General features: G+C 39.7%; 2 protein-coding genes across 2 annotated transcripts; one reads left to right on the forward strand and one right to left on the reverse strand.

The window, feature by feature from the left end:
* The first annotated feature begins 3,896 nt into the window (after positions 1–3,896).
* LOC122658829 lies at positions 3,897–5,699 on the forward strand. The gene is made up of 2 exons (XM_043853956.1): positions 3,897–4,268; positions 4,698–5,699. The coding sequence occupies exons 1-2, from the start codon at positions 3,940–3,942 to the stop codon at positions 5,350–5,352; spliced, it is 984 nt and encodes a 327-aa protein (XP_043709891.1). The 5' UTR covers positions 3,897–3,939; the 3' UTR covers positions 5,353–5,699.
* Positions 5,700–11,638: 5,939 nt separating this feature from the next.
* Positions 11,639–15,587, reverse strand: LOC122658895 (protein TRANSPORT INHIBITOR RESPONSE 1-like). Its single transcript, XM_043854048.1, has 3 exons — positions 14,801–15,587; positions 13,032–13,524; positions 11,639–12,921 (listed from the first exon to the last, which is right to left on the reverse strand). Exons 1-3 carry the CDS (start codon positions 15,259–15,261, stop codon positions 12,124–12,126), a joined length of 1,752 nt encoding a protein of 583 aa, XP_043709983.1. The 5' UTR covers positions 15,262–15,587; the 3' UTR covers positions 11,639–12,123.
* Positions 15,588–20,673: the final 5,086 nt, after the last annotated feature.

Consider the following 20,673-nt stretch of genomic DNA (forward strand, 5'->3'; position numbering starts at 1 on the left):
ATACTCAGTACAAGTGATAGCAAGTGGTGGTTAGTTAAATAATCCATTTTTCATTTGACAGTGATATTATAATATTAGAGATGAAGAAAGATTGAAAAAGTAAAACTAGATTAAAAGTCCCAAAAGAATGGAGAAGTCGCAAGAGAGCTTCCTCCAGATAAAGCAAGAATGGTGGGGGCCATCATAACAGATGTACATTTGAGACCCTCCCTCACCCTCAAACCACCTTATATAGGCTAAGGTAGATGGAGGCGTTTCCTCGCCTTAAAACAATATTTCATAGGTATAAAACATAATATTAACAACCACAGAAGGCTCCATACTATTCCACAACCAATCAAGTACTATGGTCAAGTACTATGGCATTGTCCACTATCCATTCAGGATACTCAGTAGCAGTGATAACAGGTGGTGGTTTAGTCAAATAATTGATGTTCCATTTGACAGTGATATTACAACATTGGCTGTAAAATAAATTATTTTATATTAATTTAATAAAATTAAATTGAATATCCATACCTTGATGTTGTTAAAGATTGAGGATGAAGAAAGACTAAAGAAGAAGAACCAGATTAAAAGCCTCAAAAGAATGGAGAAGTCGCAAGAGAGTAAAATCCTCGAGATAAAGCAAGGATGGTGGGGACCGTCATAGCAGATGTACATTGGAGACCCTTCTTCACCCCAAATCACCTTATATAGACTAGGGTAGACGGAGACGATTTTTCGCTTCGACAACATTTCATAGGATAAAGACAAAACTTATAGTAGGTAAGAGTGATAATTTATCAGGCCCAACTAGGCCCACCTTAGTAAAGACAGTGGGGGCCGTCATAGCAGATGTACATTGGAGACCATCCCTCACCCCCAAACTACCTTATACATGCTAGGGTAGATGAATGTGTTCTCTCACCTTAAAACAATATTTTATATGATGATGACAAAGCTTATAGTGGGTACAAGTGATAATTTACTAGGTCCAATTGGGCCTACCTTAGCAAGGATGGTGGGGGCTGTCATAGCAGATATACATCGGAGACCCTACCTCACCCTCAAACCACCTTATATAGGTTAGGATAGATGGAGACGAATAATATTTCATAGGATGATGACAAAGCTTATAGTGGGTACAAAGACCTACCTAAGCAATGACGTTGGGGGCTGTCATAGCAGATGTACATTGGAGACCCTCCCTTACCCCCCAAACCACCTTATATAGGCTAGGGTAGATGGAGGCGTTCCCTCGCCTCAAAACAACATTTCATTGGATGACGACAAAGCTTACAGTGGGTATAAGTGATAATTTACTAAACCCAACTGAGCCTACCTTATCAAGGATGGTGGGAGCCGTCATAGCATTTGTGCATCAAAGACTCTCCCTCATCCCCAAACCACCTTATATAGACTAGGGTAGATGGAGACGTTCTCTCGCCTCAAAACAATATTTCGTAGGATGATGACAAAGCTTATAGTGGGTACAAGTTATAATTTACTAGTTGTAACTGAACCTACCTTATCAAGGATGGTGGTGGTCGTCATAGCAGATGTGCATCGAAGACCCTCTCTCACCCCCAAACCACCTTATATAGGCTAGGGTAGATAGATGCGTTCCTTTGCCTCAAAACAATATTTCATAGGATGATGGCAAAGCTTATAGTGGGTACAAGTTATAATTTATCAGGCCCAACTAAGCCTACCTTATCAAGGACGGTGGGGGTCGTCATAGCAGATGTACATTGGAGACCCTCCCTCACCCCCAAACCACCTTATATAGGCTAGGATAGATGGATGTATTCCCTCACCTCAAAACAACATTTCATAGGATGATGACAAAACTTATAGTGGATATAAATGGTAATTTACTAAACCCAGCTAAGCCTACCTTAACAAGGACGGTGGGGGCCGTTATAGCAGATCTCAAAGCCACCTTATAGGATGGCACTAGCAGAGCTAAAAGAATTGAAGGAGCGGCTGCAAGAGCTCATAGATAAAGGATTTGTTAGACCCAGCACATCCCCGTAGGGAGTACCATCATCTTTATGAAGAAGAAAGATGGGCTGATGAGATTGTGCATTGACTACAGAGAGTTGAGCACGGTCATTGTTAAGAACTAATATCCGTTACTTCGTATAGATGACATATTTGACCAGCTACAAGGTGCGAATGTCTTCTCCAAGATTGAACTTAGATCTAGTTATTATCAGTTGAAAATCTAGAAGGAGGATGTTCCCAAGACAACATTCAGGACCCGATATGAACATTATTGAGTTCCTTGTCATGTCATTTGGGTTGGTGAATGCCTAGTTGTATTTTTGGACTTGATGAACTGGATATTCCCTAAATTCATAGACTGGTTCGTTGTTGTCATTATTGATAATAACTTAGTGTATTCCAAAAGTGTGGAGGAGCATGCAGCGCATCTGGAAGAGATGCTTCAGAAATTGAGGGAAGGAGTTGTTCGCCAAACCTAATAAGTGTGAGTTCTGGCTAAACCAGGTGAACTTCTTAGGCCATGTCATTTTTGAAAATGGTACCTCAGTAGATCCCAACAAAGATTGAGGTTGTGGTCAGTTGAACCCGACCGTCCAACGTTACAGAGATCCGGAGTTTCTTAGGATTGACCGAGTATTTAAAATATTATTAACCTTTTATTTAATCAAATATTAGTATTTTATCTAATAAAATATTAGCAATTTATTTAATAAAATATTAGTATTTATCATTTTATTTAATAAAATATTAATATTTATTTTAATTAAATATTAGCATTTTAATTAATCAAATATTAGGATTTCATAGTGTTTTTCTTATGTATTCGTGATGAACTAGCAGGTCATTTCATATGAAGAGGAGAGAGACACAGAGGTGTTAGCTAACGTACTCTGCCCTAATGGCTTGAAGAACCTTTTCCCTTGAAGTAATTACACATACATGATTATAAAATTTTCTTCTTAGGAGAGGGTTCCCAATGCCACTAGTGTGGGGGAATCTCCCACGCCACACCCATCAGGTATAAAAATGTTTCATCAATAGGAGGCCCAATTGGTCAGGGAGGCGTGAGAGTAAAAGAAGTGGGAAAGGGTGTGGGAAAACACTCCTCACCCTAAAGCCATGGAGATCTTTTTCCCTTTCTTCTTTTAAAACTAATTTCAACTTCCCTTCCTTTCTCTTTGCTTACAACTAGATGATGCCGTTAAGGCAACTCATTGGACTAGTAGTTGTTGGCCCACAAGGTAAAGGGATTCATTTTCTTGCTCTTCACCTTGGCCCAAAAATGACACCTTTCTCAGGGTTCCTCCTTGCCCCTCTCTTGTAACCAAGGTTTAAAAAATTGGAATTAGATAGAACATTTCGATTCCGATCCTGATTCTGTCCACTTCAAATTGGTAGTGTGGTAAGTGATTTCTAGAGTTCAAATTGATTCCCAATTGATTTCGACCAATTCCTGAACCAATTCGGCTGGTTTGGGATTGTTTTTTGCCTCCACATGGCGATTTCGTCCCTTGAAACCCTATTTGTAAGTTGTAACCCTCCCGACCATTTACTAACATTGCTACGGTTTATGCATCCATGGTTTCAAAAATTGGAATCGGATCGGTTGAATCGGCCAATTCAGATTGGAATCGATTTCAGACATTCTAGAGCAGTCGATGGTAGGGGTTTTAGGTTTTCAGATATGAGGGGATGATTCTATGGTTTTTAAAAACCGATTCGACCCAACTCGGAGTTTAAAATCCTTGGTTTATGCAAATCCACAAAAATGAAAATAATCATGATCTTATTCCTTCTGGGCTCTCTGCCTCTCTCCCATTGGCCTGTGCGCTGGCGCAGGGGCCACGCTCCCGGATAGAGAACGTCTTTCCTTTCTTTTTAGTTTCTATTTCACCTGAACACCACCGGAAGGAAGGAAAATGGGAAAGGGTCGTCAGCACAGAGCACACAATGGCTCCATCGAAGGGGGTTGTGATTACAGTCCCAGTGCTTGTGCTCTCTGTGGCTTCGGCTGCCATCTTCCTCTTCTTCCTCCTCTCCTCTCTCTCCTCATGCTCCTGCCCCACCACCACCACCACCACCACCACCACCTCCACCTCCACCGCCACCACTGCCTCCGTCAACAAGAGATCCACAACGGATCGAATCTCTCCAACGTCAGAAGATATTGCGTGGGTGAGAGATCAAATCCAGCGGAACAACCTACATATGCAACTCAATGTTCTCCGCAAGGGCATCAACCCTCGCACCCGTGCCCAACAGCTCCAAGATTTGAACCAGTATGATCCTTCTCTCTCTCTGTTTCTCCCACCGTATTCAATTCTATTGTTTAATTGTAAGTAGGAATGGAACGTGAAATGTCAAGTTGCAGCTGTAATTGTACCCATCAAAAAGTTGCAGTAGTGATTAGTGTACCCCTACTGTTGGGCCATTACCATTTGTTCGGCACCAATACGGAGTGATAAATTTGGACCATTTCCTGATTCAGATCTAGGGTTTAATCTGTTGGGTATGAAGACGGGTATTTCTCGTCATAGTTCTTGTTGGTTTGGTATATCTCGCATAATCACTATTGTTCCAATTTTATTTGAGATCTGGAAAGTGACAGAGTCTCCCTTGTTCATTTGTTTCTTTGTGCTTTCAAGCATTACAAGTTTAGATCATTGGATGGGGTTTGGGGTTAAGTTCTTACAGTTTTGAACTTTCAGATTCAAGGGTATCTCGCACTACGAAGGGGATGAAGCGAGCAACCACACTTCCTTGCCATGCCCTGGGGAATTACTCGTGGAGGAACACCACAGCAACTATGGGGAACCTTGGGCTGGAGGTCGCGATGTGTTTGAGTTCCTTGCAGAGTCAGTTCAGCTGAAGCCAGACGCACGTGTCCTTGAGATTGGATGCGGGACGCTTCGCGTTGGACTGCATTTTATCCGTTACCTGGTTCCAGAGCACTTTCATTGTCTGGAAAAGGATGAGCTTTCTCTTATGGCGGCAATTAGGTATGAGCTCCCATCTCAGGGTCTCTTGTACAAGCGTCCTCTGATTGTGAAAGGCGAGGGTATGGAATTCAGTAGGTTTGGATCGGGATTCCTGTATGATTTGATCTATGCAAGTGCTGTATTCCTTCACATGCCGGATAAGCTCGTTTGGGTGGGATTGGAGAGGCTGGTGACTAGGTTGAAACCTTATGATGGCCGGATCTTTGTCTCTCACAATATAAAGTTCTGTTCTCGATTGGGGGGAGAGGAGTGCACAAAGAAGCTGACGAGTATAGGGCTTGAGTATCTTGAAAAACATACCCATGATAGCTTGCTCTTCAACCACTATGAGATTTGGTTTGAGTTCAGACGATCTAAGGTTTAGAGCTGTCACCCATTCTTTGCAGATTGAGATTCAGTTGGTTGTGATTCACACTGAAGGTTGATAAATTTAGTTTTTATGTGCTTGGGTTTCCAATTGATCCTTCCATGACATTCTGGGGCCAATGAAGCTAGAATACTAACCATGAAGCTGCTGATATGCCAGTGGACCAAGGATTTGCAAAGAAGTTGGGACTCAACTGTTTAATTATGGAAATGCATCTGTAACTTTATTTTCGAGGTAATTTTTTTCAAAATGAATACAATGGGATAGATTAGCATGCCATAAAGTAGAATGTTTTGGGTTGGAATTATGTTAGCCACTATAATGATATTTTTGGATCTCTTTTGTTATTTTAGAGATGGCAATAGGGGATTCTGGGAGGACCATTGATTTGTGGGGGTGGGGGGGAGACACCTCTTGATGCAAATTCAAAATAGGCTTATTTAATTAGGAATATGTATAGAGTTGGGTTCTATACATGTTGGGCCTTTGGTGGTTTTTAACGTAATAGGCCACTTTCATGGGCCTAAAACATGGGTAGTAAGATTGCATATGTGATTTCCTTTATTAGGACTTAGTTTTTTAGTTTATTTTTAAGTTGTTCTGAGTTAGTGGTAATCCAAATCAGCATTGGCTATGTTTAACTGAATTCAGTTATAAGTTTCCCAATCCAACTCTAGGTCTTCTGTCTTGTTTCAAGATTCATCGAAAGGAATCCTATTTACACTTACTTCGATTTTTTTGATATGGTATAGACATGTTCTTATACAAATAAAACTCTCGTTTTCATACTAAAATATCACCCGTTTCTACCCAAGATCCCAGCATCACAATTCCATTTCTGTCTAAATTTCAGAGTAAATGGGCTTCTAAATGCGGTATTTCATTAGTGATCCTTTCCGGGGCGCAGTAGTTTGATTGCTGAGTGCGAGGTGACTCGCGCGATACGGCTTTGTTGTGCAGATTCCATTCTTTTTGGTACAGAAGGTTCTATAAAAATGGGAAATGCCCTACCTTTGAGTGCGGTTTGAACCATTGATTTACGCAATTGGAAGTAACCAATTAGGTTTACGATCAGCATTGGCTATGTTTAACTGAATTCAGTTATAAGTTTCCCGATCCAACTCTAAGTCTTTAGTTATTTCGTTGTCACTTAAAAGTCATAAGCATGTTAGGGCTTAAAGTGTGACTATGTTTTTTTATTTAGTTTCCTAGTCAAATTAGGTTATCTTGTTAGTTGTTAGTTAAGGATTGGGTTAGGCTTTTCTTTTTTAGTGTTTGAGTCTATTTTTGAGTTTTTTATATAAGGTTGGTTGCAAAAAGGGGGGGGGGGGGGCAGCATTGTACACGAGAATTGATTAATGAAAAGCTTTTGCACTGCTCTTCTCTTCATGCTGTGAAGAAATCTCTTATGTTTGATCAAGAAAAACCTTGTGTGTGATCAAGGTAGATTGCTGTTTGATCCAATCGAACACCTTGCAGTGTGAAGTCCGGGTGGATTGCTCTATTGTTCATGTTCTTGTGTTTCCATTCTTATACTGGTTTTATTGAATCTTTCTTCTAAATTTCTGTCATTAGCAATTAAGTTCAGACCTTAAATTTTTCTTCGAATTCCTGTTCTACCTAGAATTTACATGTTTATTGAGATTGTGCAATCCAGCCATTAGATTCCTTCTAGATTTTGACCATATGTTCAGGAACCCTAATGGTGAACTTGATATGAGTTTGACCTAATTCTGATCATCTGTTCTTGAGATATTTCTGTTTTTCCCATTAAAGCTAATGTTTTATTAACCTTTCTTGTTAAATCGATTTTGAGATTTAAGATACTGCTTAAGTTATATGCTGTTGAATCGATGGACCACTACAAACCCCAATTTCTGAATTCTGATTTCAGTGGTAAATTACTGTTTTACCCTTACTTCGGTGACTGTTTGTTTTCTCATCGATATACTGATTTTTTCAAATCTGTTTTAATCATTAATCACTAGTTCATAACAGATTTCAGTGTGAGTCGATTACCTTGTTTTCTGTTCTTGTTTGTTGATTTATTACCCAGATACCCTTCTCCTAGATCTACTAAGATTGTCTCATATAGCCTGAATTATTCTTTGATTTAAAAGTTTTGTTTATTGGCTACTGTTTTGAGTTTTTCAAATAAAGTACTGCATTACCTCCTTAATCTCTGAAGTTTCCTCTGAGCACTTAGAAGGTAACAACTACATCCTTAATTGTATACCCATTTCTTCTTATGGGTTTTAATAACCTTTGTTTTCTTGCTTGAGGGGACTGAGGTTAGGAAAGTTGCCTCTATCATTGAACAGGGATTCAAACAGTCTGAATCCTCGACCATATAATGGTGAATCATCAACCAATTCATTATAAGTTTTTGCTTTGAAATTGCAATCTGCTTTGAGCCTTCTGCAGAAGTGCCCCCCCCCCCCTTGGGGCCTCTGACGGCAGGAGGGAACCTTGACAGGGAAAGGAAATTACAAAGCCTTTTGCTGACAACAGTTGAGTAAGGCTCCAGAGAAGATGAAAGAAGTGATGCCAGCAACCTTTGGGATGCATCATGAAGATGAGAAATTGATTAACCACCTTTTCATCCACTGTAAATTTACTAGTAGCGTGTATCTGGCATCACTTTTTGAGTTGATTCTGTTTACTTGCACCGAAAATTGTTACAGTTTTTGTTTTTCAAGTTACTGTTATATGGTTTATTGATAGGATATCGGGTGTAGATGAGATGATCTGTATACTCTATGGCCAAAAACGATGTGCTCTTCTCATTCATGTTTCACATAGCCAGCTATAAGTATTAGCATATACGACTTGGCATCTATTGGTCAATGCCATTCATTCTCTTCGAAGGAGTACTAGATGATTATTTATTTAACAGTAAAAGTTTGCAGACTGTCATTTTCAAATTTAGTAATGAACTTTTTAAATTCCATTGCAACTCAAAGGAACCAAAACACATTCATTTCTTATTCTGTTATTTTCTTCTATGTTTGAAGGTGCTATGCAAATGTTCCATTATTTCATGATTCATGGATGAATGCTGTTGTCTTTGTGGCATGAATTTGATATTTTCCCCTAATTTCCCATATGATTTTTTCACAAAGTTTTCTAAATTCTACTTGGTTTGCAGTGGTGAACAAAAAAAAAGTATTGCTCAGAGATGCCAGAGCAAAACAGCATTATATAAGATGAATTATTGTGCATGAATCGGCTCTTGCATGGGGATATATGCCAGATAAAATTTAAGAGTAAAGGCTGTTGGATAGATTGTCTGAATGACACATAGATTCTTTCTTGGTTACCCCTTGCTTCTTTTGGTTTTTTTCTTCCCCTTTTGGGCCCCGATTCTCTTGTTTTTTAGTTACCTCGAGTACTTGATAAGTGATATGAAATATATTCTTTACAGGCTTTGCTTGATTTTATTGAAAAGGGTTTTTACAGAAACCGTCATAGAAAACAATAATGAAATTTTGTGGGCATAAAAAAAAATTGGAATTACTTTATAGAAATGCATTATAAGTTTGATGTACCCAGTGCATGAGGCTTCCGTCACTGCGGGGTTGAGGAGGGTCAATGTATGCAGCCTTATCTTGCTTTAGCAAAGATGCTGTTTTCAGAGGGAAAATATATATATTTCTGTATGTTTTGAAAAAAAAAAAAAATGGCAGTCCCTGTGATGCTATTAGGTCCCATCACCACCACGCCTATCATATGGTTGGAATTTTTTTCTCATCAAGGTATTAGGTATGGTATCAGCCATGATCAATATTGATTCCGATATGATACATACATCCAATGTTTTCTGTTAAGAAAATGTTGTTTTGATCTCGATACAATTAATATGAATCATTATCGGTATCGCTGGCGACCAATACTGATGCTGATACCATGGATTAAATCCTTGTTTCTCAAACAATCACCTTAAAATTTACCTCTATTTTATACAATCAGGAAACAAATAGTTTAAAAAAAAAAAAAACAAATTTGGTCTATAAATAATGGTGAAGATATTTTTAATATATTTGTTCCAGTCGGAATAAACGGAGCCTAAGATTAGACTCTCTTTTTTGGCTCCTCTCTAAACACTAGAGACCTCCAGTGCTTCAGAGAGAGAGAGAGAGAGATCCTCTCTAACAAGCTCCATAGCTCCACAACCCCTCCTTTTTTTCTTCTCTCTCTCTCTCTCTCTCTCTCTCTCTCATTAGACCCTGTAGTCATTGGAAGGATCTGGATCTACATTATATAAATCTAGCATCAAGGCAGTCTTTTATACAACTTCACTGAAATGGGATGAGATCTTCAGTTGTTTTACTTCAATTCTTCACGTCTGAGGAGTTGATCCAAGCTCCTTGGAACTCGATAGCAAGGTCAGGACACTGTTTTAGGGATCGGTATTGGATCATCAGGCGAGGCAGAGGGTGATACCAATTCTGGAGTGATCCTTTATCGATGAATTGGTACAGGATTTTATTGAAAACCAGGGAAAAAATTTGGTCCGATCTAGGGCAATCTGGATCAGTATTGGCCAAGACTGATCCCACCCGAATACACAGATTCCTAAAACCATGGGTAAGGATGGGCTAGTAGCTCAGAAAGGTGAGCATTGGCTTGGGATGATTTACATGGCAGAAGCTATAACACATTCCAAATACGACTCATAGCAGCTCAAGGCTCTGGAGAAAGTACTAAAGTCTAAAGAACAAAATATATTAGAGTCTGACAGATCTAGAGGCTTTTCAGGAAGAACAATACCTTGGAACCCATAAAAAAAAAAATCCTAGAGGATAATAAATCTTAATACATTAATGTGGGTTCTGCTAATTGTGGTATTAAAATATTTGGGGACACTTATCTACCTGGACCAGCAGGATTGTCTAGCATGAACCAGACTAGTTCTTTGTGGTTTTTAGACTTCTTCAAGTCAGTTTACTCAGTTGTTACATTGACAAGCTGAGGGTCCTAATCCATGGGTCAACTGATTCAACCGCCCTGCCTGGTCCAAAAATAATTTACAACATTAATAAATTTTATGGGTAGAGAAAATGAGAAACTAACTTGCTAAATACAATTTTTTTTCCTGTTTGAAAAAGACCCTTGTGTGCTTTAGAGCCTTTAGCAGTTTGGCCGCTTCTTCTTGTTTGTATATTATTGTATCCTTGTCTATGTTTTGGTTTTCCTTCTCTTTTGTTTTGGCAATAAACCATTGTTGTTATGTATCAAAATTTCCTCTCATTATATTATGGATCATGTGTATGGTTCACAATATTCCTTTAAATGGGTGGTCTCAAACAGCACATCCTTCCATTCAGTTTATGCATCATTAATAAATAGCACAATACCAGAAGCCATGAAATTACCATTCAATTTCTTCAGCCTCTTTCTATCATTTTGTCGCATTTGTTGATTAGTTGTTTTTGTCAAGCACAGTCTCCATAATCTTCTCATCAGGGCTTTTTACTGTTCACATGATAAGGGTAAAGAGGGGGTAGGAGTTTTTACTTAAAAGTGAAAAGCTTGGCCTCTTTCAAAAATCTCAAAGTGAAGCATGGACATAACTCTTTGTTGTTGCTTGATCAAGTTTGTAAACCAATTAATTTCCTTTGGTCTCCGCTATTATAAGATATCTGGGAAGATGGTTGGGTTCCAACCTTATGATTAGAACAAGCCCAAGACTCTTATATGACTCCATTGATGAAACATAAATCAGATCAGAATCGCAGCTTACTACTAAAAAACGTCTAGTTGGGTATTAGAACAGCTATCTTGCGGTTGGTTTATATTCTTTTGGGTGTTGGTGTCGAATTATTTGATATGATAATTGAACAACTCTTGTGAAAAACATAGATACACATGCATGATTTAATACCTAACACTTTCCCCTTCAAAAAACACACAGAAGAAGAATCTATACATGAGCAGGGAGAGAAACAAGAATCACGCTACGCTTCAAGAGACGATTGAACACAACCCCCCCCCCCCTCCAGAATAAAAAAAAGTGCAAAGAAATGTATGGAGCAACTGAGCAAGTATTAAATATAGAGATAGATTTACCCTGGTTCTCAATCACTAGTTGTCTAGTTCCCAGTTTGCAATGCTCCCATGGATGATTATTTGATCCTTTAAAAGCTTTTTTCATGGAAAAAGACCTATGAGAACCTTAATATCAACCATGAAACTTAGATATGGCCAAATAACAAAAACCAATCATTGATAATGATTAGAAACAATAAATCATTTGGTAGGAAAGTTTGCATAATTTTTGTTACCATAATCTGACCTTATTTATCTGAGAATAGAACATCTCAAGCTATGAGTTAAACTGAGTTAAACTCAAATCCTTCCAATGGAAAATAAAAGATACAATATCTTTGATGCAAATATCCGCATATACACAAAGTTCATGCTCTAAGGCTGAGAACCAGCTTACTTTCTCTTACAAAGATATTTTAACAAGTACTTGATCTCTTTATTAACCACTAATTTGAGGCCCCTCCCCCCAGATTTCTCCCCCTTCTGCTCCAGACAAGTAATAAAGTAAGTTCATCTAAGCTCCTGAGGTCCTACATACCCCTTCAATGACTCTTTTTCATCTTCACTACCCAATATACCACCAGTGCAGTCGTATCAAGTTCTGCAAACTAAAATACATGATGAAGTAAAGAAAGTAAAACTCTTTACCTGAAACTCTCCGTGTCCCAGATGCAAACCCGCACCAGAATGATGGATCAACCAATTCAGTGGATGGATTAACTAAGAGAGCCTCAAGGCAGAGTTCTGATCCATTGTCCAAACAAAGCTTGGCTTGTCCAATCTAGGCCCACCAACCGATCGATAAACATAGAGCCTTTCAACGGAACAATTATCTGGCCTAGAATCTGGTGGTTCCCCCTCATCAATAACCTCCACATTGAGCCTCCGCATCTTCTGACCCAACAGCTTACATGCTCCAAAACTAATAGAGCATGAAGACATCCAAAGGGATCGCATTGTCTCCAGCTTTGATGCATTGGCCAAGAGAGCCTTGTCACCAAAGGGGCAGTCCCGGATCTCCAGCTTCCGGAGGCTCTTACACCCAGACAGCACATGATGGAGGCCTAAGTCGCTATTCCCAGCAAAGGCCACTGACAGCATCTCAAGCTTCTTGCCATGAGTGCCAATGTATTCAAAAACTTGATCTGTGAGGAGACCAGAGAGGGAAAGGCGCCGGAGATCCTTGCAGTGTTCCACTATAGCACCGAAGCCCGCATCAAGGGGTTGTTGAGTAAGGTAATCAGGAGTCAGAGGCTCAAGGATACACAGACGGAAACGGGTCATGTTGGGGCAGTTTCTAGCAATGGTAAATAGGGCAGCATTGGACATTCGGCGGCAGAAGTAAAGCACTGAATGAAACTTGGGACAGCCCTCAGAAACGGAGACAAGGCCCTGTTCTGTTAATGAGACATTCTGTACTGCACTAAATGGGGCTGAAGGAAATACTCTCAGTTCCTGCAAGTCCTTGCAAGATGCTGCAAGAGCGTAAAGACCGCTGTCTTCAATGTAATCCAGTACCTGTAGTTTTGTCTTCCTTTAGGTAAAAAATGAACAAGGTACGCAACCTCAAACTTTGAATGTAAACAAAAGAATACCAATTAGCTTACACAGAATTATTCAGAACATACCAACAACCGCTGCAGATTGTGACACTGGCTAACAAGCTTGATGATTTCTGGGCTTTGGATAGTAGCATAGCTCAAGTTCAAATATGTGAGTCCAGCACAAACAGGGTAGATAGCTGGTAGATAAGCAGGAAGCACTTCCCAGAACCCAGACAGGCTTTTAAGCTCCTTGCAGCCTGCAAAGGCACCGGCAAGCTTTGAGTAGAGATCAGGACGGATCTCAGCTGAGTAGACCCCTGTACCCAGATCAACCAGCTGAGGAGCCCGACGGAGGAGGTTGGGAAGTTTTTCAAGGGGCACAGCTTGGTTGAGCCGTAGGGTCCTGAGGTTGGTGCACCTTCCTACTAAACGTTCCAACGCAGAGAAGCTCACCTCCCCTTCAAGGCATGCAAAGTTAAGGGAAACAAGTGAATTACATGACTCTGGGAAATGGCTAAGCCAATTTCCACTCAGATCATTCACTTCACTCTCCCGCAAGTCTAACTCTCTTAGGTTCCTGCATTCACAAAAGGGACAAAAGAGAACAGCGTTAAGTCAAATATAGAGAAGATTTAACAACTTAGCAGCAGCAGCAAAGGGAAAAAATAAAAGATGGATAGAAACTTAACAGCAGCTGAACAATTTTTCTGACCAAATCCAACTTACCATGAAATTTGAGTAATATACTCTAAAAAACATGGAAATGCGACGCAGTTCAGGAAAGCAATGTCAAGAAATGGAATTTTTAACTTGACTATTAAAATAAGACAAATATAGAACCTAATCCAACTATTTCATAATGGGGGGAGGGAATTGGCAGATCAAAAAGAGCAGATGAGGAAAGTATTAAAAAGGAAATAAAGAAAGAATAAGAGGGACAGAATTATTTTTGCTACCAAATACAACCGAGCACAAAATCTGAACTATCCTAATTACGAAATGAGATGGACTTTATGTGTTATAGAACGGAATTTACGATTCTCCAGCCTAGGCTTTTCGCACATACCCATTGATGTACCAAATACCGTTGCACCACAAGACACCCAGAAGAGCGAATTAAACATAAAATTTTATACAGATAAAGTAATAAAAGAGAAAGGAATCCAGGAATCGGAAAGAACCCGCATTGTCGAAGGAGCAACTATTGAAAATCAGGAAAGAACCCTACAACATAAAAGCCAGAACGAAAGTAGTAAACAACCAAATGACCCTGACTAGATTTCCCACATCAGCCATTTGAACAATCGACTACTCTCTAGATCTCTAAGAAAGAAAAAGGCAAAAACCCAAAACACTAACTGCAGCTTCAGAACCATGGATTCCCATTCTACATGCCAAGTACACGAATCAGAACCCGCAAGGCAAACAAAGTTCAAATCTTTCACGAAATGAAACCATAGTCAAGCTGAAATTACGACTACAATCCACAACCTCCCTCCCCTCCCAAAAAAAAAAAAAAAAAAAAAAACTCATCTTAACATAAAGGTGCACAAAATCCCCGCTAGATTTCTTCTATATCCCACATCACCCCACCCCACCCCACCCCAAAAAAAAAAAAAAACAAAAAACTAATCCTTAGAATCAAATACTTTGCGATTCTCAACTAAAAACAAGGAAGAAAGAACTAGAAAAGCAGGAAATATAAAATCTTTCACGCATTGACCGTTAATAAGTACAAGAAATAACCAAGAAACTAAGGCTTCGATTTAAACAGAGCTGAAAAACAGAACTCGGCTACCAAAATCATCCGAAGAAATAACAGAAGATACTGTGAGAGGAATAAGATAGGAAACCTGCAATTGGCAGCAATGGAGGCGAGTCCATCAGTACTGAAACCCTCACAGGACGAGAGAACCAAAACCTTAAAGTTCTTAAACGAATGAGAAATCAGTTCCAAGGTATCGTCCGTGACCACCATACGTTTCAGCCTCAGCTCCTCCAACCAAGGATAGGCCTGAGGCTGAGCCATAGCCGCGACCCAAGGATACACAAAACCTCCCCATCCCGGTGGCACTAGATTAAAATCAGCAAAATGAGGTTTCCCTTTCAGCGACACAGATCGGAGCTCAGGAAATCGTCTGATCGTAATCCTCGGACTAACGGCATAGCAGTTGCCGATGAAGATCCGATGCCGGCACCATCTTTCGATCTCGTACCAAGACTTGCAGACGAGAGAAATGGCATTTCGGTCCTTCTCGGAATGGATGAAAGAGAAAACATGCTCTAGAACCTCTTCAGGAAACAAATACGCCATTGCCACTTTGTTTACCAGAGCTTTGATTGCTTACAAAACTAAATATCACGAGATAATTAGCTCCGGTAGCGATCTTTTGCTTTCACCGGCAAATAGAGAAGTAGATCTGAGAAGCCATTAAAGAACAAATGACTCAAAACTAACTCCAAGATTGTCTCAAAACTAAGACTACAGATTTACCAGTTAACAACTCTGCTTTCTGGTTTATCTGGCGAACAGAAAAAGTAAGATCGGAGATGCCATTAACGAGCTCAGCTCAAATACCCTTTAGAGCAGAGAGAGAGAGAGAGAGAGAGAGCGAGAGGACGACCAGTATGGATGGACAGTTCAGGGGATAAGGGTTTTATTCTGTGTTTGATGGGGTTAAATCTTAACCGGGGTTAATATAGTCCAGGTGGTATCACGGACGGTTGGGAACCTCACATGATTCTTGAAATGTATTATAGCCGTCAGATTGCGATGCGATCTACGTCCTTATCCGCTTGCGAGGAAGTGCAGCCGCAAAAAGTAAAAACAGAAATCGTATAGTGTATTTTTATACGTATCTATATACAGGTAGACCGATTTCCGAGAATTTGATAATATCGATACCCATATCGGGAATTCCCAATTTCTAGGCCAGAAAACGACGATCTAAAGTGTAAAGCTCCGCGTAGCAGAAAGACTTTAAGTGGGACCACCGTTGTTTTCCATTTGATTAGGATCACGCGGTCCATCTTGCTTCAGAGTTCAGAAAAAATTTTTATTTTGGTAGAAACCAGAGTCCAGAATTTATACTCTACGAAATAAATACGGTGGATAATCAAATATACGATATATATACGGTATTCAAGTGGGTTAAGTACTTAAGTTAACGTTGCTTGTTTGCTTCACGTAAGCACGTTAGGGTAAAGTACAGAAGTACGATATTCACTCTCCCTCGTAAGTCCCAGACCGCAACAGTCCTTTTTTGATTGACCGAATTATTGATTCTTTCTTTCATGAGATTACAAAAATGGACCTCACACCTCATGAAGTAGGAAGGAGGAACTGTAGGGGCATTTTAGTAACACTAGGTTAAAAGAGGACAAGGTATGATGGGTAGACAGTATGGACTGATGGATCTGTCGTTTTATGTTCGAAAGCGGAGCATTTGGACTACGGACGGTCTAGATGAGTGAAGGTATGCCAAGAGGAAATATCTTGACCGTTGAGTCGTTGACAGGCGTATTGGTCACTAGTCCTCATCTATCGAATATAAAATGGTTTTGCACGTAGGGTATAAAAATCATTTCAGGTGAAGAGGAAAAAAATTAGAGAGTACAGATTAAAAGGAGAGAGTACGAGTATATTAGATTTACAATGTAACTCATATACAATTTAAACCCTTGGACTTTGTATTTATCATTTCGGACGGAAGTTTTGATTCATCCATCAAGAAGGGAGGATGAGAATCTTCAATCATACATAAAAATGAAATTGTTGCATCTTATACGAATTCTGGACTTGTAGGATCAGCACAGGAAATAGAACTCAGAGGACTCAAAGAAGACGTCCAAAAGACATTACTGACAAATTGCAAGAATTTAACAATTTGGACTGATTCGGAAGAGATACAAAATTGGCTAACAAATCAAGAGAAGCATCCATGACCTTGGGATATATTTCCTCTCCTTTTTTATATCCAATTTCTATTTAAATCTTTTGAGAATGTAAAACTTATTAAACAGCCTAGGTACTTAATTGGTCCAACTCATATATTAGCTATGCAGGCAAGACTTTTTAATTCTGTTGAACATTGTATGATGGATTTGTTTGAGTAATTCAACTTAGTTTATTTTCATTAAAAAAAAAATATATGACTCATCTACAGGAGTATAGGACCAAAGATGAAGGAGGCGGATCGACAATCAAATCAACCTTTGTTTATTTCGATTCAGCGAAAATCGACTGAACCCCTAAGAAATAAATCAATTTTTTTAATATAGAATTGGATCCAGTTGACTCTGATTTGATTTGACCAAAATCCACGATCCGATCGACTCCTCAAACAAAGTACAAGCCTACATTGCCTTAGGGATGGATGGTGCATCTTCAATTCATCTCTCAAAGTTCTTTTCTCTCCCTGCTTTCTTAGTAAGTTTCTTCGTCGTCTCTTGCATGGTGCACAACTACTATCCCTCTCATAGTTTTAGACATTGCCTCTCATGTATGATATTTGTCCGACACCCCTCGTTGGTGTCTCCCACTAAGTTACCGCATGAGGGCAGTGTGTGTGTCTATCTCTCTCTCACAAAATAATAAAGTATTGATTTTCTTACATATTTATACATAATACACCCATTGATTTAATTAATGGTATCAACATTGGTGTCACTTGTTCGCAATAGCAATACCTATACGTATTTAAAACATCATCCTTAAAATAAAAAATGGATGTTCATGGCAGTTGATCTGTATCGATTATGTATTAGTATCGGTCATGATCTATATTAATATGAATCTAGTACCAATACCTAAAGCCCTACATCATATACGTCGTGTATATGAAACCTTTCACCAAATAATAATAAATAATAAATGACACACGCGTGGTGTCTCCAGGATTCTCTCTTTCCCACACGAGGGGAGAGGTGGGGGGTTGTCCTTTTGTTTCTTTGGTGTGTGTTTACAATTGAAAATTTGAGGAGAGGAGCGGGTGAAGTGATGCATCAGCCGCCCACGCACGGGGTACTACTGTATACTATCTTCTTAGCCACAATTAGAAAAAATTAAAAGAAAGGAAAGGAATGATTTGTGCGGTGTGATGCCGTGTACTACTTGGAATTACTTTCTTGTTTGGTTTTCCAAATTTGGTTAATTATAAGAGAGAGAGAGAGAGAGAGAGAGAGATTAAAAGATACAGTTTTGACTATCAATCCCATCCCATGATCCCATCCCATCATGCACTGAAAGCTCAGACTTGTGATTATCTTTTTAATCAAAGTTTGCTGTTCTCTCACAATCAGTCATTACTTTTGTTTAGTTAAGAAGAGTTCCATCATGCTCCTTCCTCTTATCGTCATCTGCTACTTTGTTTGGTTTAATTACTAATTATCAATAGTTATCAATTACCCACCTCTCTCTCTCTCCATTTTGTGTCAAATCAGGGCAAGAAAAAAACAAAGGAGACTTCAGCATATTCCAAGGAAAGTTAATTACACCTCCAAAAGAAGTAAAAAAACCAAAGAAGGACAAGTTACACACTTACACGCAGTCTACTATATTGTTTTCAAAAAACCAAAAAAATCTATCAGTTGGAATTATGAACCATGTTACATGTGGCGGTTGGAGGGTATTAATTGAAAAAAAAAGGGTGTAATCTATGCACAAGGCTCCCTCCACTGCAGGGTCTGGGAATGGTCATAATGTAAGTAGACTTAACCCTATATTTCGTGAAAGAAAATTCTCTCCAACGTGCAAGTGAGCAAGTGAGTGCAGTGCGCATCAGACAGTTGGAGTTGTCCTTGAGGCACTTGTCAGACAACTTCAATCGTCCGATACACATTGCACTCATTGGCACATTGGAGAGGATCCGATCTCTTATTTCGTGATGAACCCAAATTTACACGGACCAATCAAGAGCCACCACGTGTCCTGGCCTGAAAAAGGTGAGCCGACTTGGGACCAGGGGAGAACCAGACAAGCGCAAACCAAGGAGGGACTCGACGAAGACCACCCATAGGAGCGGATCGAAGACCACCCACAAAAGTGGATCAAAGACCACCCATAGGAGCGGATCGAAGCCCCAGGAGTGGACTCTCCCTCAGGCGTGAACTACCCCATGGGTGCGGACTCCCCCAGAATGCGAACCTCGAGAACAGATCAGCCTCCCCAGACCTTGATCTAAAAGCAAGGTATCACCGCCGCCATCAACAAGACATACACCAACACGAGGATTCTAGGCCACCGCCTACCAGTCCTGTAGTCTCAACGGACTCAAACACCGAGGACCTTATCTGCCATGTAGATGAGTCTATCCATTAAGAACACTAACCCTATTGGGACACTACATCCCACGGGAAGACAACCAATCAAGGAGGAACCCTGCTACCTAGGAACTCTATCAACTACGAAGGCCACTCTACATCAACTGGGACTCTCCACACCATCACATTCCACTATAAAAGGGAATGTACTCTACCCCATCTAGGATCAGCTTGAATGCTATTCATTCATCTGTTTACTCAGGAGATTTAACTTTGGCATCGGAGTCCTAGGCTGGAACCACACCGGTTCTCCTTTGTCACCCTGGTCCTTTTGTAGATTATGGCACTCGAAGGGACCCTTGAACGATTTCTTGACGCAACACTTCGCAAAGAGGCTATTTCTTGAAGTGGAGGGCATTAATGCTAAATAAAATTGGGATCCATAGAGAGCCCATGCAAAGACATTATCAATATAGATACAATTTTTTATTTCATTAGGGTAGGTGGTACTTTTACGTGCTCTTCAGTTTGGGTGCACAGGAGCCACGCCACATGTAAGCATTCTTTTTCCCTATATTAAGGGTGTCAAAACCAAACCAGAACCGAATACCAAACCTAAAATTGAGCTATATTAACTAAATCAACCCGAATTGAATAAATTCGGTTTAATTTCGATTTTGATATATGAGTATTTAATTTGGTTCGATTTGATTATGATTTTAGTTAAAAAATTACCAATTCGAACCGAAATTGAACTGAATAACCCACTTAAATCCAAAACCCTATATGGCCTCTCATATTTCCCCTTTATTATTTTATGGTTTTACATTTTACTTGTACTTCGAATCTTCAACGGTTTTACTTTTACAACTTTGCGCTGGTAGGGTCAAAGTGCGAAGGGAGAACGTCATTGTGTGATTTGCATGTGCTACAGAGTTGTTTTGTCTCACTCGGTCACTCCTTCAACAGTTCAAGACTCCAACTCCTGCCCAATTCGATCGTCCCGTTCTGCTAAGCTGTGCCGCAAAGTGCAAAACTGTACTCAAATCACTACAAAGGTACGTTCTGTATTCTCTAGCATTCTCAGCTTTCTCTCCGTTTCTCTGCTTGCCTTCTTCTTCTTCTTCATCATCTGTTCTTCTTGCCTGCAACCTCCATCTAATCACAATAAACCCAGTGGAGCCGTATTGTAGAACCAAATTAGAACCGTAACCAAACCTAATCGAGCAAGTTTGGATTCAGTTTCAGATCACACCATCAATCCATGGAACTGAACCGAATGATCGAAACAAAACTGATTGACATCCTTACCCTAAATAAATATAGTCCATCACTATGAATAGACTAAATAATTTGTCTACTAGATGTCTAGAATAGAGTAACTGGAGAAGTACCTCCCCCTTTAAGGGTTTAATATACTTTTTGGTAAGATTGAGAATTTAATATATTAGTCAACCATTTCATC

The sequence above is a fragment of the Telopea speciosissima genome, chromosome 4 (assembly GCF_018873765.1).
Source record: "Telopea speciosissima isolate NSW1024214 ecotype Mountain lineage chromosome 4, Tspe_v1, whole genome shotgun sequence".
Classification (NCBI taxonomy): Eukaryota; Viridiplantae; Streptophyta; class Magnoliopsida; order Proteales; family Proteaceae; genus Telopea; species Telopea speciosissima.

What these genes read in the sequence shown, in the direction of transcription:
- LOC122658829 (XM_043853956.1), top strand. Translation starts at nt 3,940, where the DNA reads ATGGCTCCATCGAAGGGGGTTGTGATTACAGTCCCAGTGCTTGTGCTC. An exon ending in CAGCTCCAAGATTTGAACCA is followed by an intron (nt 4,269 to 4,697) that starts GTATGATCCTTC and finishes TTGAACTTTCAG; the next exon opens with ATTCAAGGGTATCTCGCACT.
- LOC122658895 (XM_043854048.1), bottom strand. Translation starts at nt 15,261, where the DNA reads ATGGCGTATTTGTTTCCTGAAGAGGTTCTAGAGCATGTTTTCTCTTTC. An exon ending in TCCATTGCTGCCAATTGCAG is followed by an intron (nt 13,525 to 14,800) that starts GTTTCCTATCTT and finishes TTGTGAATGCAG; the next exon opens with GAACCTAAGAGAGTTAGACT. An exon ending in ACAATCTGCAGCGGTTGTTG is followed by an intron (nt 12,922 to 13,031) that starts GTATGTTCTGAA and finishes ACAAAACTACAG; the next exon opens with GTACTGGATTACATTGAAGA.